General features: G+C 28.2%; 2 protein-coding genes across 2 annotated transcripts; both read right to left on the reverse strand.

The window, feature by feature from the left end:
• Positions 1 to 12,238: 12,238 nt before the first annotated feature.
• Positions 12,239 to 15,639, reverse strand: LOC102585990 (peroxidase 12). Its single transcript, XM_006358985.2, has 3 exons — positions 15,350 to 15,639; positions 14,038 to 14,232; positions 12,239 to 13,115 (listed from the first exon to the last, which is right to left on the reverse strand). Exons 1-3 carry the CDS (start codon positions 15,602 to 15,604, stop codon positions 12,486 to 12,488), a joined length of 1,080 nt encoding a protein of 359 aa, XP_006359047.1. The 5' UTR covers positions 15,605 to 15,639; the 3' UTR covers positions 12,239 to 12,485.
• Positions 15,640 to 23,813: 8,174 nt separating this feature from the next.
• On the reverse strand, positions 23,814 to 25,677 carry LOC102586327 (peroxidase 12-like). The gene is made up of 3 exons (XM_006358986.2): positions 25,390 to 25,677; positions 25,027 to 25,221; positions 23,814 to 24,617 (listed from the first exon to the last, which is right to left on the reverse strand). Exons 1-3 carry the CDS (start codon positions 25,615 to 25,617, stop codon positions 23,994 to 23,996), a joined length of 1,047 nt encoding a protein of 348 aa, XP_006359048.1. The 5' UTR covers positions 25,618 to 25,677; the 3' UTR covers positions 23,814 to 23,993.
• Positions 25,678 to 25,898: the final 221 nt, after the last annotated feature.

The raw sequence follows: 25,898 nt of genomic DNA on the forward strand, positions 1-25,898 counted from the left end.
TATATATGATTTTTATGGCCAAACGCCTGCTAAATGTTTTTCGATATTTTACACCCCATCTATCCAGAGAAATCGATTGAGTGTACAATACATGTGTACAATTGAATTATTCTCAAAAAATAATATTTTTTTTAGAAAAGTGAAACCCTTACTAAATGGTGATTAACATTTGATTTACTATTTAAGGCACTCGTATCGTAAAACAATTAATGAAGTTATAACATGAAAAATAAAATAAAATACTAGATTGATAATTTCTTTCTATCAGCCTAAGCTAGTTTAGGTGGACAAGAATTTACTCGATTCTTATGTTGGTGAGAGGTAAAAGTAAAATGGAACAGTTAAAGCTCACCAAATGAAATGTTTTAACAAATTAAAGAAAACACAATCTCATAAATAAAAAGACATTATTTTGTTGGAAAAAATTAGAATCAAGGAGAAATATCATTTTCTGAGATAATAATTATTTTAGTTGACTGATCATCTGAGAAATCGAAAACTAAAAATCTCATCTAATTAGCTTTAAAATTATTTCATATACATGATCATTCAATTCATGCATGACACTTGCCCACAATTGATCAAATCCCATCAACAATTTCCATCAAAATGAACAAATACCATATTGAAGAAAAAACTTTATATTAATTCAAACATTATAACGAATATCACTAATTTTAGTCTTGATCCACTTGAAGCTCTCTCTTACAGTAGCTTTTACTTTACCTTCAGTAGTAAACATATTATAAGCTGCAATTCTTTTCTTCCTCTTTATTTCTGGATCATTTGATGGTGCAAATCCTTTTGTTGTTGGACCATTAAATGTGTATACATTTGTTTGATCATCTTGAAAATTCCCAAATTCACCTGAATTATTTGAAGATGAATATTGTGGATAAGATCTACTCTTTTCCATAACACTTTTTTCTTGTTTTTCTTGCATTTAGTTATTTTTGAAGGGGAGTATTTTTTTCTTCTTGTTGAAATTTTTCATCATAAATATAGCTATATATATATATAGTAAAGTAGCTAGTAGGGCATGCATGCTGACATATATAATAATAATGCATATTATAAAATATATGTCACATGTATAATCCTTAGTTTAGATTTATTGTAAATTTTATGTCTCTAATAAGAGAGGAAAAATAAAAGTTGGCTTTGTTGGAAAGTACATACTTTATAGCTAGGCATGCATTTATCAATGAATGTGATCTATCTTTTTGTATGTCATTCCAACACTTTTTTTGTGGTGTGGGAGTGGTGCATGTATATATTTGATGTAATGTAACATCTTTCGTTCCTTTTCATTTTGTTTCCAATTCCTGTTACAATTCTTTGTAATGTTACCAATATTATCTACTAGGATCAGAAATAGATGTGAATTCAAGATTTAAGTATTTGATAGATTCAATTTTTAATATCTAACTCTCATATTTTTTGAAATTGATTAATTAAATTAGTATCCATCTTATAATTAAGAAAATGCGCCAAAAATGTCCCTCAATTATGAAAAATAGAATAATTTCTCACTTTGTTTGAATTTGATTAATCTAAATATTCCCTTATCATTAATAGACTAACTCAAATTTACCCTTCGACTATGAAAAATAGACTAACAAATTTGATCTCTAATATTAAATTTAGTTTCGAATATGCGATCCTTATCGTTGAATACTTGTTCAAATTTATAGTAAGTTGAATCGAGGGGCATGTAATATTAAAGACTTGCCTAAGTTTCCCAAATATGTTTCCTAACGTTAGGCAAAAAATTTCTTAGAAGATGATGTATGTAAGAAAGAAACTATAAATGGAGTGTGAAGGCCATGTGATGATGTTGGGAAGTTGGAGGGGGCCTTTGTTGCCCACGCTGAAAATGATGAGAGCCATAGAAAGTATCGGTGGAATCAGAATTTTTGCTAAGAAGGTTCAAAATATGGAGAAGTAAACACACGAAGAAGTTAGAGATTCATTATCTAATATACATATATAAAAATATTTTTTAACCATATATAAATAATATAATTTTTAAATTTAAAAAAATTTGAATGAACACCTTCAATCCTATCTGACTCCGCTCTTAAGTGAAAGATGATAGTGGTGGGGACTTTATGTTTTAGGAAGAAAAAAAAAAAGAGAGGTGTTGTCTATTGCTTCATCCCCCTCAATTCACGTGGTATCATTAGAATTTCAAGAGATTGTATTTTTTTTATTTTTAATAACAGCAAATTAGTACATTATTTAAAATAAAATTTATATATTTAAAAATTAGGTAAAAAAACATAATATAACACATATAAAAGTTGGACAGGGGAAGTGACATTTAACATTGAGGGGCTTTGCTCTAATGGATTCACATGGTGGTGGGCAATTCAACATATCATGTGGGGGCCAAATTCACAACTATGTCTTGCAATAAAATGATAGTTTTTATTTAGAATAAAGGCAACAATAATGCAATTCCAGTTAGTAAAGTGTATATAGTCCACATTTTGGTTTGTTTGTAGGGTTACTATATAGTTGAAAGTAACATTTTGTTAATGACCAACTTGTTGAATTAATTTTTTTTTGCTTTTAAGCTTTTGGTTGTGTGAAAAGCCTTCATTTAAGAGATTAAATTCACTTTATTTGTTTCTTAATTAGGCTAATCATCATTGCCACAAGAATTACTTTAACATGGATAGAAATTCACATTTGATTTCTTGCTAAATATTTTAACAAAAGATGGACAACTTTATTTCTATTTTGTCTAGTTCACATGGTAAAATATTGCATGAATTATGATATCACTCATGCTTATAATTAATGTTGAAAACATGTTGATTTGCCAATGTGAAGCAATAAATAATTCTCAACAAATCGTTAAGGGTTTATTTGATAGGGTGTATAAGAATAATACTAAATAGAGTGTATTTCTATACATACGTTATTGTGAAAATTGCAAAAGTTGAGAGAAATTGGGGATAGTTCATGTTGTATTGAATCATAGAGCACTTAATTTTTCTAGGTCAATTTTACAATACACTATCTTTTCAGTCAGTCATAAACAGGGGCAGATCTACGTGTAATGGTGGGGTGCCACGGTACCAGTAATTTCGGTTAAAACTTTGTATATATATGTATATACGTATAAGATATCAATATATATTAACTTTGCCACCCAATAAACAAAATTGTGAAAGGTGCAGCTGGTAGAAGATGTTATTTGCCACACTCACAATGCGGGTTCGAACCTTGCTTTGTGCACTAATTTTTTTGCCTTTCTCAGATCTTTTTATTTCTTCCATTGGTTCTTATTTATATGCTATTCTTAAATAATTCAAATCCACTCATTTTTGCTTCTAACTAATCCTTAATTTTTGTACTTTCTCTTTCACTAATTATTAATCTCTTAATGTGAGTATTATATGTGTATTTTTTATCAATTAATGACAACTGAATTATAAACGTCACATAAATATTATTAAGAATATATTTAAATAGTATCTTTTTTAAATTTTAAAAATGATGAATATTATTATGTTAGAGTTCTTTTAATTTAAAGGTTCTTTCGATCTTCATCGACTTTCTTACCAAGTAAGATGACGGGGTTGAAACTATAATTTTTATTCTTTCTCTACTATATTTCAACAACTTATAAAAGTTTGAATTTTTAATGTGGAAAATCCTTTTTACCGCAAAGTTTTAGAGAATAAGTCCTCTAATTCCTTAAAATAAAAAATTGAATTGTTTAGTTATCTCTAACCTCAAAATATCTAAAAGAAAATATTACTAACATGCATGTTTGATCAATTTGTTTATAAAAATCGAAAAAGATAAATAACCCGAATTATAATCTAAAAATGGAGGAACTGACCCGTTTATCTTACTTGGACGATGTGACACCCACGACCTTCAAATCCTAGATCCGCCGCTGGTCGTAAATAGTTCGGTAACTATCTAATAATACTATTAATTTTTTATTCATATTGGGTTTGGCATTTATTTGACAGAAAATCCACAAGTGTATTTTTCTATTTAAAAAATTATTTATTTCTAAGGATAATTTTAAAACTTTGCAAGTCTACTCACATTTCTTAAATTTTGTATCAAGTCAAACTACATCATATAAATTGAGATAAATTTTGTGAGAGTAAATGTGCAACATAAACTATCATGAAGCAGATAAATTCTTTGATTTTCAGTTTTCACAGCCACGATATTCTCTAAGAGATGCAAAAATTAAAAAACGGTCACATAGACCCCTATCCATTCTTTTTCCAACTCATAATACTTTTATATTTATTTGATATAAGAAGGATACACTAATAAATTAATGGGCTAATTAGCACCCTTTATGGATGAACTCGACTCGAGCTATTTTCAAGGGTTTAGTAGAGGAGAAATAAGAAATTTCAAATTGTCCTTTAGTCAAGAAATAAATCATAATAATAATAATAATTAAAAAAAAATCAAACAGTTCAATGTTCAAGTTACATTGATTGTGTTCTAATTTAAAAAATAATATATATATATTGTTATGCAGTACATTTTCGATTTGCCACCTATGTAAGGTGCAAAGTAAATAACAAAGCAATTAATAAAAGTATGTTTTCTTTAATTTCTTATTTTTTATGTTCCACACAATTTTGTGACAGGGGAAGATTTATTGCTTAATTTATGGTCCATCTGAATTTATGATCAATTTTAGGATTGATCAAATATTATTTAATTTCATATTTTAAGAAAGTTGAATAATGCATTTGACTGAATGTGGAGTTAGTTATCTTAAAAAATATGGACTGCTTTCTACTTGACACATTTTTTCCTCTTTCTTTTTGATGCACCTGTATTCTAAAAATTCTAGACCCATTTCAAAAAACTCTAAATCAAAATCAAGTTGAAGTTCGTGTTTAAATTTGACCACTATCAATATAAATAAAATAAAATCACATACTTAACCCATAAAAAATAATTACATATCTTATTTGAAACCCAATTAATGGTACATACTTTAAAAAAAAAAAAAAAAAGCTTCAAAGTACATAGAGAAAAGGCATAAATTTCCTCCTGAACTTGTGCCAAAAAGTCAGTTATACGCTCAAACTATTGTGGTGATCCATTACACATCTAATCTTGTTCAAAGTGATATTAATACCCCCTTCCGAAGACAATCTCTGTTTTGTGTAAAAAAGTATTGTACACGCATTTTCACAAATAAATAATATTATTTTTTTTAAAATTTAAAAAATTCCTTGATATTTTCTTTAACTTTTGTAAAAAATTAAAAATCTGGGCATCTTCCTTCTCTCACCATACATATATCTTTTTAAAATTTATTTCTTTTTTCTTCTCCATTGTTCATAAATTGAAGGAAAAAAATAAAAATTTGAAAAGAAAATAGGAGTCAGTAAGTCGATTATGAAGTATAGATATATTGGCAGCGGTGATAGGCGATGGGCAACACCATTATGGCTGATGGAACAAATAAAAAATTTCAGATCTGTAAAATTCTTTAAAAATCTTGATAAGTATGTATGTAAATCAAGCATTTCATTAGTATTTTTTGTGTGTAATTGATTAATCAAATATGCTATTGATGATATGATCAGACATAAAAATAACATTGTGGTGGTTGTTGGTAGTTCTCCGGCAAGAATAGAGAAGACAAAGATTGAGAAATCATTTTCTTTGGTGAACTTTTGAAAAATTTAGACAATATAATCATGAATTTTATGCATAAATGTCATAGAATTTTCAATAGAAATCATTATCTTTCTCATGATTCTTTTTCTGTGATCTTCTCCGGTGAATCCTCCGGCGAGTTCAAACGGAAAAATCATGAACTTTAAGTTGAAAATTATTGACTTTTCGATGAAAGTCATCATCTTCTCTACCCCTTTCTATTTTTAAGAGTTCCTTTTTATGGGTAGAGTGTTGGATGTACTTCCATCAAACAATCAATGACGACAAATACAGTGATTCCTTAAGAAGAAGAAGAAGAAGAACTCAAAATAAAGAAAAATGTAAAAGTTTTAAAGAAATTGGGGCCACCAATAAAAAGATTAAAAAAGAAAGAAAAATGAAATAATTAATATATTAAAAATTATAATATATAATTATATGACCAATAAAATAGTGTCATGTGTTGAAATTCGTCCTTTTAACATATAATTTTTTCTTCTCACGCACCTTAAGGAAGGTGAAGACACTTTCTTTGTCATGTCACGTTCTAAGGGGGTATTAATATCACTTTGAACAAGATTAGGTGTGTAATAGATCGTCACAATAGTTTGAACGTGTAACTGACTTTTCGACACAAGTTTAGAGGGAAATCTATGTCTTTTCCCAAGTATATATAAGAGAAAATAAGTTATATATGGTGACAATATCAAAAGAAAAAAATATATTGAATAGACATTTTTCATTTTTTTTTAAACCAAATACGCTAGGCAAGCTAGGTACTTGGGGCTAAGTTTTTATTCATAAACAATAAAGAATCTCAAAGAGAAAAGTACAAGCAAGGGGGGCTAGACCTTACCTTACTAATCAAAGAGATATTTCATTTGACATAAAGTAAAACTATTATTATTTCGTCTTACAAGACGATACAAGTACGATACTTAAACTTAAATAGATTTGAAATATCCAGTTATTAATCCCACTCTAATTTGCATTTGATGATGTTGAACTCACACCACCTTTTACAACTTCAATCTCCTTTTCAACTTCCTTCAATACCAAGTCTAAAAACTTATTACAATCCACTTCACTCTCTTTGTCAACACAAAATTTAGGATCCTCCCAAAGTTTCAAAACAAGAGACTCCATCTTTGTGACTTTGTCCTCCAACCCCATTTTTTTCAGTTCTTCTTTGTTATTGGCAACACTAGCTAAAGTGACTTTCAAAAGCCCAACATTACTCATTGCCATTTTTTTGTAGACTTAGCACTCAATAAAATTTCACAATTTTACTCCTCCAAAATAGCATTATTTATAGGTTAAAAATGGCATTTAATTATGGTAAGATAGATTATAAGGATCTTTGCCACATTTGACTACTTGCTAAAATATAGATTATAAGGATCTTTGCCACATTTGACTACTTGCTAAAATTTTAATATTATGTAATTTTCAACTACATTCCAAACCTCAATTCAACAAAAGATGTAGATTTAAATGCATTTTAATTTACATCAATTGGCATTCAACTATGGTAAGAGAGTATAATATTTCTTTGACTAAGATAGATTATTAGTATCTTTGCTACATTTACTACTGGCTAAAATTTCATACTATGTAATTTTCAACAACTTTCCAAACCTCTTTCAAAAAAGGGATGTAGACTTAAATGCATTTTACATCAATTGGCATTCAATTATGGTAAGAGTACAATAATGTTTGGCTAATATAGATTATTACTAGTATCTTTGCTATATTTAACTACTTGCTAAGATTTTTATATTTATGTAATTTTGAACATCTTTCCAAACCTCTTTCATAAAAGAATCTAAATTTAAATTCATTTTTCATCAATTGGCATTCAAGTATGATAAGAGTATAGTATTGTTTAGCTAAGATAGATTATTAGTGTCTTTGCTACATTTAACTACTTGCTAAAATTCACTTTATTTGCTTCTTGATTAGGCAAATCATCGATCATTGCCACAAGAATTACTTTAATATGGATAAAATTCACATTTGATTTCTTGTCTTGCTAATTATTTGAATAAAAGATGGACAACTTATTTCTACTTTGTCCAGTTCACATGGTAAAATAATGCATGAATTATAAAATCATTCTTGCTTATTATTAAAAAAAAGGGAAAGGGTCAAAATTGTTCCTAAACTATGCGAAATAGATCATTAATATCCTTCGTTATATTTTAGGATAAAAAATGCCCTCGATGTTATCCTAAGAGACCACAAATTCCCTCAAGAGTTAACAACCCAAATTTTTAGTGGCGTGGCAAACCACGTGAGCCTAATCCCTCCACCTAAGCGTTGCTAACTAGGATTCACTTAAAAAAATTAGACCTTTAGCGGCGATAAAAGTCGCCACAAAAGCCTAGAATATCGCCAATAAAAGTTCTCACAGTTTTTTAGCATTAAATTATGATTTTGTGTTTTTTTCTTCATTTTTTAAAAAAAAAATCACAAATGATATCGATCAAGGAGGAGTTTGAATACACTATATGTTCTATTTTTATGTCATATGTAAATACGTAAAATGTATAATAACGCATTATGTAGTAGGAGATTTGAATCGAGAAGTAATTTTGATGATTTTCGTAATAATATTGAATGTTCTTAATATTGATAGTACATATTATTAATTTTAGAAAATTAGGTTGAAACCAAAAATTAATTATCATTTTATTTTTGTTAAAAAAATAGGTTTTACTAGCGAATGGTTATTGCAGCCTTAGTCGCCGCTAAAAATACTCAAAATATTTAGTGGCAATATTTTGGGATTTTGTGGCGACTAAACGTCTAGTTTTTTTTTTTTTGTGAATCCTAGTTGGCAACACTTAGGTGAAGGGATTAGTCTCATGTGGCTTGCCACATCACTAAAAATTTTGGTACTTAACTTTTTAGGGTATTTGTGATCTTGGGATAACAACGGGGGTATTTTTTTATCCCAAAATATAATGGAGGGTATAAGTGACTATTTCACATAATTTTAATGTAATTTTGACCCTTTTCCGTTAAAAGCCTGTTGAAAATATGTAGATTTGCCAATGTGAAGCAATCACTAATTCTCAACAAATTTAGTTGTGAAAATTGCTCGATGGCAGAAGTTGAGAGAAATTGGGGATAATTCATGTTGTATTAAATCGTAAATATTTTTTTTATATTAATTTATATGACTTATTTTTTTAGTTAGTTGTAAAAAAAAGGACATATATTTTTATTGGATAAATATCTATTGACACTATCAATATTTTATGTTGGTTCCCACTTATTGGCAAAAATCCATAAAAGTGTACTTTTTATATATAAAAAAATATCTATTTTAATTTAAGGGTAATTTTGAAAGTTTGCAAAGTTTTTCCATATTAATTCTTAAACCCCGTCTATTACAATGGATTAAAAAGTCTCACGTTGGACGTTGGAGAATAAACTGGTTGTCTACTTATGTGTACTTGTGCAATCCTCCCCTCAAGAGCTAACTTTTGGAGTTGAGTTAGGCTCAAGTGCAGAGATGGACCCACCTTTATCAACGGGGTGCACGTGCATCCGTTTACTTCGATGTTATAAGTATTTTTTTACAAAAATCTTGAATATTATTTGTAGAAAATATAAACTTTTCATCTAAGAGGAAAGAATTATTAGAAGTTTGACAAATCTAAAATAGTATATCTTAATATTAAATGAATTGGTTATAATAATCTTAAATGTAAATAAAATAATTGAAAATTCTGGTCTCCATTTGAATTTGGTTGTAGGCAAATAATGTGTTTAAGCCGCTTCTGATGGGAGTATATACATGTCTAGTATAACAAAATGACTAAATTATTCATTAGAGACAGAATTTATGATACACATTTTAAAAAAACAAGTATGTAAGTATATATAAGACTGTAGGGGTGTTCACGGGTCGGTTTGGATCAGTTATTGATCAAAATCAAAATCAAATCAACTTAATCGGTTTTAAAATTATCAAAACCAAACCAACCAAATATAGTATATATTTATCATTTTGGTTGTTATCGGTTTTGGTTCGGTTTGGTTATTCAGTTAGTAACCATAGACAAAAATAAAAGAACTAATTTATTCAAAACATGAAAAAAGTGACAACAATCCATTTAAAATGAAAATAGTTAGAATGACTGACAACATTACAGAACTTTCAATCATTGAATTTACTCTGACTAAAGCTTCAAAATTCATTATTTTGGCCTAGAAGAAAGAGAAAGCGATATTTTTCAAATCTTATAAAGAATTGTCATAGACACACTCATATACATAAAACCAATATGATAAATATCCTCACCTTGGGCATTTTTTCCTTCATAAGTAAATTATAAATAAATTTTGATGAAAACACATACAAGATCTTTAAAATTGTGTATAAAAATAATATATTATGTATGTATATTAATAATATATATGTATATAATTTGTCGGTTCGGTTCGGTTATTTCTTCGATTTTTTCCGAACAAAATCATAACCAACCCATATACTATTGGTTTTTTAAAAATCTAAAACCGACTACACCTAACCCAAATAAAAATCGATTTATTTAATCGGTTTGGTTTAGTTTTTCGATTTGGATCGGTTTTTATCCAAACTGTGAACACCCCTATATAAGAGTAAAGAAGCTATATATGATGAAAATATTAAAGGAAAGAAACATTGAATGGAGATTTTTCATTTTTTTAAAAGCAAATTTACTAGGCAAGGTGATTATAGAACTAGATTTTTATTATAAATAATAAAGGATCTCAAAGAGAAAAGTACAAGCAATGAGGCTAGGCCTAACCTTACTAATCAAAGAGATTTTTTCACGAAAAGTAAAACTATTAATATTTCACATTAAGACGATACAAGGTGATAACTTAATTAGATTTCATCATCTTAAAGAAATATAAGCTTTATCCCATTATTAATCACACTCTACTTTGCATTTGATGAAGTTGAACTCATGGGGACTCTTAGGTGAAAATATCCTTTATTACCAAGCTCAAATAATTCTCAAAATCCACCTCACTCTCTTTGTCTACACAAAATTCAGGATCCTCCCAAAGTTCCATTATGAGAGACTCCATCTTTGTGACTTTGTTCTCCAACCCCATCTTTGTCAATTCTCCTTTGTTATTGGCAACACAAGCTAAAATACGTTTCAAAAGCTCAAGTTTTGTAGTCATTCTCTTATTATTGTAGACTTAGTACTCAATAATATTTCACCATTTGACATCTCCAAAATAGCATTATTTATAGGTAGGAAAAGGCATTCAACAATGGTAGGAGAATAATTTTGCTTATCTAAGATAGATTATTAGTATCTTGCTACATTTACTTACTTGCCAAGTTTACATCAACTTACCAAACTTCTTTCAAAAAAGGATCTAGATAGATTTAAATCAATTGGCATTCAACTATGGTAAGAGTACTAATTATAATGTTGTTTGACTAAGATAGATTATTAGTGTCTTTGCTACATTTGACTACTTTACTAAGATTTTGTGTAATGTATTTTTCAACAACTTTCCAAACCTCTTTCAAAAAAGGATCTAGATTTAAATTCATTTTACATCAATTGGCATTCAACTATGGTAAGAGTATAATATTGTTTGACTAAGATAGACTATTAGTGTCTTTGCTACATTTAACTACTTGCTATAAAATTTCATATTATGTAATTTTCAACAACTTTCCTTACTCTATTAAAAAAAAGTATATAATTTTTTAAGTTCATTCTATATCAATTAGCATTCAACCATATATGGTAACCAAAGTCACATGTTTAACTTCATTTCTGAAATTTAACTAAGTGGGTTGACAAATTTGCAACCGAGTTAATTAATCATTTGAAAAATAATTATTACAATACCGAAACTAGAAAGAAATCAAATCAAAAGTTTGCTTTATAATGGAAAACAAATTAATAAAGGGAACGAAAATTATCGAGAATGAAATGAATATTTTTTTTGTTTTTAAGATCTATTATGGATTTAATTATATGATGAATGGTGAAGCGTGTGATAGTTAGTGGGGGTGTCTATAGGTTTCTACTATGACGATGGTTGGTGGTGACTGATGGTAGTGGTTGTGGGTAATACGTAGCTTGTGTTGATGATTGATAGTAGTAGTTAGTAGTGATAACTGATAATTGTGAAGGATGATAGTGATTGTTGATATGGTGATAGTGATTGATAATAATGGTTATTGACATATAATTATGATTGAAGACGGTAAATATTGTTAATAAAAATTGTGGTGATGATTATAATTGATGGCTACTGATAGTGTTATGAGGATTGACATGTCTATTGGTTGTGACTTGTGATTGAGGATGATAGTAGTCGTCGGTGATGGTGGTGCTTAGCCGTAGATATAGATGTGGTGAAATATTATTTTTTTAGAAAATTCTTGAATCGATAACTATCTTATGATAATAAATTTTCTTGTTAAAGGTATTAATCATTCGTATACAAATTGTAAAAAAAATACACACTTCAAATGTGACATTTGAATAATTAAAATTCAAATCGAAAATAAATTCCTTAATTATTGAGGCCTCAAGGATTAAAATTAAAATCTTCATCAAAGTAAACAAATAAAGCTTAAGATTAATAGAGGAATAACATAGGTTTATTCAAACAAAACACTTATGTGTCCACACATACTTGCACAAGAAGACGACACATAAAATTATTAGCTTTTCGATGGGGCCTTTCTATTGCTATAGCCATAAGCTACGATAACTACAAGGGCCCACCACCCTTATATTTTGCTCCAAAAAACACAACATACATATGTAGAAATAACCACAAAAGGGCTATATTTCTGACCAAGTTCCTTGTTTCTCTTGATCTCCAAGAGAAGAAGGAAGTATCAAATTATAATTATTTGAATTCCTGACTGAACAATTTGCCCTAATTTGACCTTGTGTTCCAGTCAACACATTCAATTGTCCCATCTTGATCATGGAATTCACAAATTCCTGAAAGAAAAGTGACTCATTGATAGCAAAACTCGTAACGATCCCTCGAGTCCTTCTATCCGTATACAAATCTTGATCGGATGTGAAAAGCCCTTGTCGATTCATGAGATCAACGTAGTACTTGTTATCAAATTTGTTAGGTGATCGTATGTCTAGGACAGTAGTGTTCGTGGAGTTTGTAGTGGGACATGTTATTTTAAGGTTGTTGGCAAATGTTTTATCCATGGATGAATCTTGATTAGGGTAAAGTCTCTCTGTGAAAGAAGTACAATGACTAATACCAATAGTGTGACCACCAGAAAGTGCAACAACATCTGTTGGGGTGAAGTTTTTAGTAGCAAGTGAAGCTAGAATTAAACTTGTGTTGAATGAAGGTGGTGGAAGATTGGCTAGGGTTTCATTTAATGTTGCAAAAGTGAGTCCGTCTCTTCTTCCTAATGGTAGATCATAGTCCGGGCCACCCGACTGCATTTAATTATTTACATAATCAGATCACTTGTAAAATGATATTCAGTATAATTTATTATTAGTAACCTAATAAAAATAATAACTAATCCGCTATGATAGGTTAAACTACATTGACATAGAAAGTAAAATTATGATGTATTAAGTTTATGTATAAGTACTTAATATATATGGGTTCTAACTTCTTAATAATAATCAAAACTTTGCTCACTGCATTTTTTAGAGAAACCATTGATGTTATTATATTTGATCAAATGATTCACTTATCTTTTTAGTTAGTATATATTAAAAAAAAGACACATTTCTATATTCAATAATATACTTCCTTTTTTAGTTCGTTCCAAAAAAATTGACACATTTTTATATTCAGTAACAATTTAACTTTAAAATACTTGTTTTTACCCTAAATGAAATAATTTATAGTCACACAAGTTTAAAAAGTTTAAATAATTACTTATTTTAGACCACAAGTTTAAAAAGTTTTTTTTCTTTTTTAAATTATGTGTCAAGTCAAACTAACCCATATAAAATGGGATGAAAGGAATGTAATATATATATATATCCTTTTTCCGCAACTCATTAATTCTAACTTTTCATATGACATATTTATCACCAAAAGATTAAAGAACATTTTGACATATTTTATATAGAAAAATAAATGAAAACGGATGTAATAAGAAAGGACATGCTATTAATTATGGTGTGACAGTTTAGCTAAAACTTGTGGACGTGGTACACTTGAATGCGAACATTATTGAGAAGTGAAAACTTGTTCAATTATTTGAGGCTTTTGTATTATTGCGCATTGAATTATTTGTCATAAATTTGACTTGAAAGTTTTTCTCCAAAATAAAAACGTTATTATAGAAAATATGTAAATTAAATCAATAAATGCATGATATACTAATAAACATAAACTTACAAAGAAAACAGAGTCACGAGCAGCAATAGCAGTAATATCAGCACAAGAAACGACTCTACCGCAGTCCCGGTGGACACGGCGGCGAAGGTCTTCGATGATCCGAAAAGCCTGCTGTCTTAAAGTCAAGTTGGGGGGTGCATCTTTCTCACTTGGTCCACTGGTTGAACCATCTAATAGTACCGATCCATCACAACCCTGTGTATAAAATAGTGTCACATATATTAAGTTAGCGTTTGATCATAAATTTACAAATATTTTTGATAAATATTATTTGTCACTTTTTTAATAAATATGATTTATACCCATAAGTTTTAAAAACTATCAAAATTAATCATAGGTTTATAATACATAGCAAGATAGAAACGTCGACTTAACAAGATTCATGACTTTCGCAAAGAGTCAATTGGATCTTCGTTGTAGCAAATAACAAGTAGTGTCCACGACATTGGAGTGAGTGCAACAGACATCATTTCATACATCGTGAAGTAGACGAAGAACATGACTTTATTATCCTAAGTTGATTGTTCGTCATTTTCATCAACAACCATAACATCACTTTCATATTTACTGAATATTTTATCACTGCTTTGGTATTCACATAAAAAAAATTATGTAATATAGCGCAAACAACTATTATAGAGGGTGTTTTTGTAAAAGATAAAAAAATTGTGTAGAATTTAAATTTTTAAAAGCTCCAAATAATAAGATTTGGCACAAATATTAGTTTTTTCTAGTATTTGAGAATTTGGGTTATTTATCAAAAATATTTGCCAAATAAGACAAATTATATGGATAAACACTATTTGTCAAAAAAAATTCCAAATTTTACTTGAGAAATCTATGGCTCCTAATTGTTTTGTAACAATTTCTTTTAAAAAAAGATGAAATTAAAATGTATCTATCTAGAAGCCAGGACAGTGAAGAATAGGAATTGTATCTTATAGTTACTTATAAGTTATAACATTAGTTAGTATTTCTTTTCATTTTACCTCTGCAACATATATTTTTTGAAAGCCTAAGAAAGTTTATAAGTTCCATATATTTTCTTTTTCAAAAGAGTCAAATAAAGGATAAATTAGTAAAACTGTTCATTTTATGTATAATTCTTAAGGAGCGTGTAAAGGAGAAAGTGGACAACTGATATGAAACGGATGAAAATACTTGTAATTAGTATTATGGCACCTAGTATTATTTATCAGTAAAGTGATGTTCAGATATAGCGACAATATCTTGATCGTTCATTTATGTTTATTCAAATTCTGATATCTTAATCTTAACGAAAACAAATAAGGCCTTAAACTCAAGTCAATACCTGAACAAAGCAATCATGGAAGTGAAGACGAAGAAGGCCGGCGGCCTGACCGATATCCTGCCGGAAAACATTCTGGAGTCGCCTCCTGATGATGGATTCAGCATTGGGACAAATGGAGTCATAAAAAGTCCATGAAAGACCTTTCACAATTGGTTGAGTACCTTGAGCTTTTGTTACTTGAAAATGGATTGAAACAAAAATAGAAAGGATTAGTACAAGTGAAGAAGCCAAAGTATAAAGGGTAGTTGAAGCCATTATGATTAATTGATGAAGGTTCACAATAACTTGCCTCTACATTTATAGCGGGGAGGATGTAATAATTGTTCTATTCGTTCACTTTTATTTGTTCATTTTAAATTTCGTACATATTAATTGATCATAATGGCTTCATTTATCCTTCCTCCGTCTCACATTAGTTGATCATTATACTAAATATAGTTGTCTTATATTAGTTTATCACCTTACTAAATCAAGAAAGTATTAATTAAATTTTTTCTATATTATCATTATAATTAATTCTTTTTTAAATTGCTTGTAAAATTTTCAAAAAGTTTTTTAAGGGATAAATTAGTAAAATCATTTTCTTATTTATAATTTCTTAAGCACAGACTGAAATGGAAAGTAATAGACGAAGGGAGTAATGATTTAGGGATTAAGTAATTAATACTAAGAGTACCTATGGGGAAAAATAATTGTCTACTCTTAAAATGTTAAAAGTGAAAATCTATTTTTTGAGATAATAGACAAGTAGAAGTAAACAGAAGAAACAATTGATAACTACAACACTAAGGGATGGTTTGGCAGGGGTATGTATATAAGAATTTATAATATTGACTAAGTTGTATCAGTAATGTTGAAATTGATAATATTGAGATTATCTATTATCCATTATATGATTTGACGTAGTTAATGGTAATTTTGTTTTTAACCATAGTTATTCAATTGTATTAGTAATAATAATAACTATGATATTACTAATATCATGAATTATTGTGTATCAATTATATACTCTATAATACCTAATAGGATATACACACTACTTATTAAGCAACTAGCATACATATTATTTATACGCAAGTTGAAAATACTATCAAATAAAATATTAAATAATATCAAAATTAATATATATTATTTTCTCTAATATATCCTATCAAATAATTGGTCAAAGATGTGTTGAGATAGTTCATCACTCTTAAACAGAATCGTCAAGTTCTACCTTCTAACAAATGGCCTTTTGTTCCAATGGGCCTCACAAAAGAGACAAATGAGTCATTTGCACTTTTGTCCTTAGTGTTGGTCTTTAATTTTTCTTCCTCGAAATAAATAAAAGAAATTATAAGATTTAATATATATTTTTACAGCATAATATTTCATAAGTTAGATCTCATATATCTTAATATCAACAATATTTAAAAATTCAATCAATAAGTGTAAATTCAACAAAATTTAAAGTCTGCCGATTACCGAAAGATAACACAAAAACGGATAACTACAAAATCCTTTAATTACTTTGTCTCTTTAAGTACAAGAGGCTATGAAAAAGATGGCTCATAAAATTACTTTTCTCCTTAATAATAATTTCATTTTTCATTTATTATGGAGTAGGTTAGCTAATTCTACCAGAACCAGTTGAAAAAATAATTTCATTTGATTTTCGTTAATTTATAATGTATTTTGAGTCATATATGGGAGGGGTCTCTTTTGGTTGAGTCAAAATTTTATGTGAATTAATAAATAAAGGTCGCGTACGTATGTAATTAAATGTCATATAATTGTATCATTAGTAAAGGGCAAGTTTAAGCCTAAAATAATGTTAGAGGCAATTTGATTCAATAGGTGAAATTATTATTTTTACCGTTTCACTTAATAATATGATAATTTAAAGTGTTTTGATCCACATACCTTGTTTTAAAAAAAATATTGAGAAACATATCCGGACAAGAACAAGCTAACAAAGGAAGCTTACCGTTTAAAATCCACACAAATAATTTAATTTACAATCTAGAGACGTCCATTTTTTACTTCAATTAGAGAAATAATAAGAAAAATATCAAAGCAAATAGTATTAATTAATGTTCGTATGATCTCAGCAGAGAACCGTCATGAATCGTAATTTTTTTAAAAGTATATCAAATGATTTATTATTTTAAAAGTTCAAAATAAAATTAACTAATATTTTCTTATTTTTCTTTAGTAGTAATTATATTTTAAAGACTACAAACACATAAATAAAATAAATATTTAACTACGAGAGATTATATTTTTAAATATTGATGAAGATAAAATAATAATTAAAAAGAACTTCTTAATAAATATATATTTAAGAAATCTTAAGAAAAATATAAAAATAAACACGACAAAGAATTTGAGAGGAGGGGAGGATAGATCAAAGTTAAGATCGTGAAAGAAGGAACAACTCTTTAGAAAATTAGCAACTATATTATACCAACCATATCTTTGTAGTCTTTGATTAATTTAATTAATTTTTCGTATTCCTAAAGGTCATCGATTTCAAGTTGTAATCTAGTATTTACACTTGCATGTTAGTTAAGGATATTGTATGTGAACAAATTAAGTATTTACTAATTTAAACCAAACAACATATTAGACTTACTTATTATCTTGGGTTTAGTTTGAATTTATTATATAGTAAATGTTGTATTTTGTGTTTTCATAATGCATGTAGATTGACTATAGAACATATAATTAATTATTTGACTATCATAATGTCGTGTGGAGACACAACTCTTTAACAAATAGTACTCTTCTTTTTTTTCTTCTATGGAATCTACGAATTAATCAATGGTGTGATAATTAGCAAAATTAATGCTAGTTTGAACTTCCTGCCTCTGCTAGTTTTAATTAATTTTGCTCATTTTTAAATTTTCAAGACAATACTTGTACGATTGAGTTAATTAATACTGACTTACATAAAATAACACTATACGTAATTAATTTGTACGTATATCATGAGCGTCTTTTAACATATTGTAATGTTTAATTAATTTATTTTTATGAGTAATATTAATTATTTATAATTATACTAATTAAGTGATTAGATAACATTTAGGTAAGCTTTTTAAGTATGGATCGCACTAACTCATAGTAAAATCTATGTCCTTTTCACCATCTTTCTTCCCTCACTTGATTACTTTTTTTAAAAAAAAATTAATCAAATCTTGTCATCAAAAATAAAATAAAATATTATGTTGATAGATCTAGGTGCCAAATATTCCAAGTATTAGGTTAGAAAACAATGAGCAAATTAAAGAAGCCGACAACAAAGTAATACGAGGAAAGTAGAAAAAAATATTAAACAAAACTGAGGGTAAAACTTTTACCAAAAAGGGGAAATTATATTTTTATCTCAACCATATTATATTCCCCTCATTTATTCTTTCTTAGCAATTTACCAAGACATGTAAAGACAAGAAAGAAAAAGAAAAAACGATATGAAATTAGTGAGACAAAAAATCTTATACCCCAACAACTCCATAAAAAATAACATAAAAAAGTACCATGAGTTCTAGGACACTTATATGCTATTCATAAATACACAATTAATTATATTCTACTTTCTATCAATTATTCAATATATATGTATGTATGTATGTGTGTATGTGTGATTTTTTCTAAAGATGCATGTGCACCCCATTCAGGAGCAGCTCAAAGTAATTGGAGGTCTAAAGCGAAATTTAAATTAGAGGCCTAAAATCTAAATAAACTTCATATATATTTATTTAAAAATTATTTTTCTAACTTTTAGATTTCAATTAGAAGCCTAAAATCTAAATAAACTTCATATGTATTTATTTAAAAAATATTTTCTAACTTTTTAGATGTAAATTTTTGCTTAAAATTTATTTATAGATGATTTCTTCAAATATATTTTTTATTACTATTAGTTTTAGGTAAGATTTTATCAATTCATTTTGAAAACACTCTTTTACTGGGGGCATTACTATATGAATTGTTAACATAATTCTTAGTAATAAGTTGACAAACTTTAAATACAAACAAGAGTTAAATCATAGAATTTGATTCAAGAAGTTGATAACTCGGTATATCCTACTTTAATATGTTTGTTGTATTGCTTGAAAATTTAAGAAGAAATAAAAAAAGAATTTGTAACTTACTTTGTTCAATATTTTTCGACTATTGATTCATATTTTTGACAGATTATTACTCTACCACATCAAAAATTTGAAAAAAAAAATTCAAACAGATAAATAATATGAGTGTTAGCGAAAAATAATTATTTTTTTCTATTTGAATGGGGTTAAGGAGAACAAAAGAATATAATTGTATGTAAAAAAAATTAACAAAAAATTTATTCTGAATTTGAGGCCCCAAAATTGGGGGCCAAATTTTGTATGCAAGAGCCGCCCCTGACCCCATTTATAGGTGATGATGTGCATCCGCCTCTGCCCAAAGCTAAGGTGATAAAGACAACACCAAATTATTATTATTATTTATTTATTTTTTAAAAAAAAGTGATAAAGAAACTGAGACGTTATTACGAGTGTGTCTGGTGCTATAGAGGAAAATATCATTTTCTTAATTATTTTGGCATTTAGTAAGCAACTAAAAAAACTAATTTTAAGAACATTTATATATTAGAAATTAGACATCTAGATGAGAACATCTTTGAGAAAGGTGAGGAGGAGGCTATATATAGGAATTAGGATCATTATTTTGGTAATGTGGTTCGGAAATGTTAATATTTTTTCTAGGCAATACAACACAAACAAAATCATATATATGATAGCGTTAACAATTTAAAATTCAATATATTTAAAAAGAACTGATGATCTATCACCTATGAAACAATATTGAATAAATTTGAAAAAGAAAACAAGAGAAAATTACTTCGAGTTAATTTGGACGAATAGTCTATCCTTTTTAGTTCATATATTTATTTTGAGAACTTTAATATTCTTACATTATTTAAGCATACTCATTTATAATATCATCAATAGATATAGTATAAATCATATATATATTATTACTATATAAGAAGAGTGAATAAAATTCACTCTTCTTTCGACACGTGGCACCATGGCCCACCTACTTTTATATTTGGTTTTTGAAGATGGCCCACCTATCACAAATATGGTCCACCTACTTTTATACAATCCTCTTTCATTATATTTTAATTTTTTCCTTTTTAAATAGTACTAAAAAATAAATTTAAAATATTACAAATTCGATTAACTCTCAAAATTTTACGCGAATTCTATAATTAAGACGAAGGGAATAACATATATTATTTGAAAAATTACATTAATTACTATATAAGAAGAGTGCTTTCGACACGTGGCACCAAGATGGCCCACCTACTTTTATATTTGGTTTTTGAAGATGGCCCACCTATCACAAATATGGCCCACCTACTTTTATACACTCCTCTTTCATTATATTTTAATTTTTTCCTTTTTAAATAGTACTAAAAAATAAATTTAAAATATTACAAATTCGATTAACTCTCAAAATTTTACGCGAATTGTATAATTAAGACGAAGGGAATAACATATATTATTTGAAAAATTACATTAAGAATACCATAAACCACAATAGTTAACAACTTACAATATTTGAAAAACATATTAACTCTCAAAATTTCACATGTGTCACATAAATTGGGACAAATGGAGTAACATATATTATTTGAAATTACGTTAAGAATATTATTAATCACAACTTAAAGTATTTAAAAATACATAACATATATTATTTGAAAATAATGTAAAAAATATTATAAATCATAATAATTAACAATTTAACGGATATTGTGCCCGTGCTTCCATTTAGAAGTGAGAATGTTTAGGAGCTTAGGGTTAGTCAGTCAATTGACCGATTTGCCCTTCTTCTTCAACTTCCTCTATTTACTACAAAAATAGTACTAAAAATCAATTTAAAATATTAAAATTTTGGTTAATTCTTGAAATTTCACATGTATTGCATAATATAATAGAGTAGTAACATATATTATTTGAAAATTATATAAATAGTACTAAAATATAGTTTAAAATAGTACTAAGAATTTGATTAACTCTCGAAATTTCATATGTACTGCGTAATTGAGATTGAGTGAGAAATATATATTATTTGAAAAATAGAATAAATATGTGATATTATTAGAAAGAGCTTTAATATATATTTTAAAAATTATTTTGTCTTCCGTATATGATTTTCTGCATATATGTGGAGTTTTAAAGTTTTTAACATTTTAATATAGAAATATGATTATTTGAAAATTTTAGTACTTTCTTCATTTAAATTTTTCCTTGTTTTTCTTTTAATTTGTTCTAGATTTAAAAATTACATAAAAAGTACTTAAAATCACAATGTAATAATATAAGATATTAAAAAAACATAATTAAAAATCATAAAAGAAATTTTATTGACTCTTTAATTCCATATTGAAACATAAGAAGTTTGTTTGAAAATAACATAAAAAGTAACGTAAATTAAAGTAAAATAACAACTAAAAATATTGAAGAATCATATAAGAAATTTAGTTGACTTTCGTAAAAGTACCTACGTCACATAAAATGGAACAGAAAGAGTAATATATATTATTTGAAAATGATATAAGAAGTGCTATAAATCACAATAAATTAACAACTTCAAAATATATTTAACAAAATCACATACAAAAAATTATATAACTCTCCAAATTTCATCGGTGTCACATAAATTGAAACAAAGAACTACTCCCAATTTATGTTATTTACTTTCCTTTTTAGTCAGTCCCAAAAGAATGTCACATTTCTATATTAAGTAACAATTTGATTATAAAATATTTATTTTACCCTTAATGAAATAATTTACAGTCATACAAATTTATATTATTCATTTTGGACCACAAATTTTAAAAGTCTTCATTTCTTTTTTAAACTCCGTGGCGAATCAAACTACCTCACATAAAATGAGACGGAGGAAGTAATATACATTGGGCCCGCGCTGGCGCGGGAACCTAATAACTAGTATATATATATAAGAGAACCATAAGCCCGCCTATGTGGCGCCATCATAAATCAAGATTCCCTTTTAATTTATTTATTTCCAAAAATAGTTTTCCCTTTCATGAAAAGTTGTGACTTTTATGAAAAGTTATAATATAATTTTTATGAATAGTTGCGACTTGCGACTTCAATGAAGAATTGCGACTTTTATGAAAAATTGTGACTTTTATGAAAGGTTGTGACCTTTCTGAAGGGTTGCAAATTTTCCAAATAGTTATGACATTTTCGATACGGCACAAAAAATCTGAACTTCTTATTCTTCTTCTTCTGCACAATTAAATATTCGTGTACTTTGCTCCTATTGAGTCTTCAATGAAGAATTGCGACTTTTATGAAAAATTGTGACTTTTATGAAAGGTTGTGACCTTTCTGAAGGGTTGCAAATTTTCCAAATAGTTATGACATTTTCGATACGGCACAAAAAATCTGAACTTCTTATTCTTCTTCTTCTGCACAATTAAATATTTTTGTGTACTCTGCTTCTGAAAGTCTTTCTTTTATTACTATTATATTATAGTTGAGTGGGAATAAAAATGTTTTTTCTATTTATGCTTGTCCAATTGTGAACATGATCATCGTATCTGAGATTCACAATCAGATAATTCTTTATCTTAATATAATCTTTCATTAGCTCAAAGAAAAGTAGAAAAAAGAACATCAATCAATCTCAGACCTAAAATAAATTAGCAACTTGCAAATTAATTAATTATATCAACACTATGATCAGAACTAAAGTCTAAAGTTCCACAGCCAAGCAAATCTAGTTAACAATATAATGACATCTAGTGGTGCCTATGTACTATAAGCAAAAGGAAACAGTCTATTTCAAAATATTTCTCATAATTTTCTTTTTGACACGTCAAACAATATGAATTTTGATAAGTTTTTTAGGATTTATCCTTTACTTCGTATTGATATAAAAAAATATTGTAATCTCTACTCCTTTTTTTAAAATTTATGTTGCACCCTTTTTTTTTAGTTCATCCCAAAAAGAATATTAACTTACTATAATTAAAAACAATTTAACTTTAAAATATTTATTTTAACCTTTAATGAAAAGATTTTCAATTACACAAATATCTAATGATTATTTTCGACACAAGTTTCAAAAGTATTCATATTTTTCTTAAATATCATGTCAAGTCAAACAGTGTCACATAAAATGGGATAGAGGGGGTAATATTTTTCAAATAATTTTTTATATCTAAATTATAATCTTAAAATTGATCTAATCTAATTTAAATTTGATAATTATTCAAATTGAATCTCGAAAAAAAAAAACATGACAACTGTTTACTTTTGAAAATCAAGAAAAAATTACTGTAGTACTTATTCATTTGTCAAGTTACCAAATCATTACAAGTAATTTAAATTTAAATCTCTAAAGTATCATTAATTAATAATAAGACTAATTTAGAAACATAGAGGGAGAGAGGTTATACTAGTAACACAATTTTGATATCATCATGGAGCTAGAAAACATTTTGAGAAGAGATCCAAAACACCATCTTCTTACATTACATCACAAAACAAAATGTGATTATTATACTATAAGCTAGTTAAGACACATTATTATTACAACAAAACCAAAACAAAAACGACTAATTAAATTAAACTTAGAACAAAGCAGAGAAAGTTTCCTCCAATTCTTCAACAACAGTAGCAATATCAACCTTTTTATCCTTATTCCTCCTATCACACCTATTCCTAATTTCACCATTTCCACCAGTCAACACATTCATTTGTCCCATTTTAATCATACCAATAACAAATTTCTCATAAAACAACGATTGATTCACCGCAAAGCTCGTAACAATCCCTCGAGTTCTTCGATCCGTATACAAATCTTGATCAGACGTAAAAAGCCCTTGTCTATTCATGAGATCAACGTAGTACTTGTTGTCAAACACATTAGGGCTACGAATGTCCATGTTGACCGTGTTGTTCGAGTCAGCTGTGGGACAACTACCTTTGAGGTTGTTAGCAAATGTCTTGTCCATAGTGGAATCTTGGTTTGGGTAGAGACGGTCGGTGAAGGAAGGACAGTGGCTGATACCGATAGTGTGGGCCCCGGACAACGCGACCGCATCGGTCGCATCGAGGCCTTTGGTTGCAAGGAGAGAGAGGACGGTTGTGGTGTTGGCAAAGGGTGCAACTAGGTTGTCTATCGTCGCTTGCTCCGTTGCAAAGTTGACTCCGTCCTTTCTTCCTAAGGGTACATCGTAGTTGGGCCCACCCGTCTGAAATTACCATAAGCTTATATTACGTTTTAACTTATATATACTGACGGTATAATATTAATATGCATTACTATATATACGATGAAGGTAGAGAAATTTAATTTAATTTTACCTAACCAAAGCAAATTGGAAGACATATCAGTCACGAGGTGGGGCCTAAGTGGTGTGAAAAGTAATGACATAAACCAACTACTCATTCATTGAACTTCAGTCTTTAATATTTACTAGTATGACATTTTCCCACCATGAAAGTCCTTTTTTCTATAAATAGTTGAACTATATAATAATGATCTATTATAATATATTCTGACAAGTTTTTAACAGAGATGTGTTATTCTTTTTTAGTCCGACTAAAAAAAAAGTATGTCATATAAATTAGGACGAAAATAGAACTTGTGGTCTTACTTACCAAAACAACAGAGTCCCTAGCAGCAATGGCAGTAATATCAGAGCAAGACACAACTTGACCACACTCATCTTGGATCCTTTTTCTAAGATCATCAATTATCTTGAATGACCTCTTTCTTAGGGTCAAATTTGGAACTGCAGTTTGCTCACTTGGCCCTCCTGCTGATCCATCTAGCAACACTGAACCATCACACCCCTGCATCATAAAAAAAAAACATTATTTTTTTTTCATTTGATTTTCCCTTGAAAAATGTTCCCACCATGCATTTTCCTAGTCAGCTGGTTCAGTGAAAAATCATATTCTATAGTTCGCGATAGAAAAAATCTTAGTTTCTAGTAATGTGAGTACACAAAAAATAATAACCTGAACAAAGCAATCGTGGAAATGAAGACGAAGTAAGCCAGCAGCTTGGCCAACATCATCCTTAATTTGTTTTTCAAGCCTCTTTCTAATAATGGATTCAAGTTGAGGACAACTAGATTGATAAAATGACCATGAAAGACCTTTTGTTAAAGCAGGCCTTTGAGCTTCTGTGACAAAGAAAGAAACAAGAAGAACAAGTAGAAAACTTGATAGAGTAGTTGACACCATGGCTATAGCTAGATAGTTTGATTTAGCTAATTAATTGGTACAATGATAGTAAGAAGAATGGGTCAAATTTATAGCCATATAAAGTTATCCACTTGGATATTTTAATTTTTTCTTATATTTGTTTAGACTTTTTTAAAATGAGGCATCTCGGGTTTTTTCTAAGAAATAGCCGTGTGGTCGTCACACTGCTATCCATCTTTTGATGTTGATAGTTTTATGTACTATTTCCGTTTTTTTTTAATTGTTATAGTTTGTTTTTTTAGAATCAATCGATAAGAATT

The sequence above is a fragment of the Solanum tuberosum genome, unplaced genomic scaffold (genome assembly GCF_000226075.1).
Source record: "Solanum tuberosum cultivar DM 1-3 516 R44 unplaced genomic scaffold, SolTub_3.0 scf00285, whole genome shotgun sequence".
Classification (NCBI taxonomy): Eukaryota; Viridiplantae; Streptophyta; class Magnoliopsida; order Solanales; family Solanaceae; genus Solanum; species Solanum tuberosum.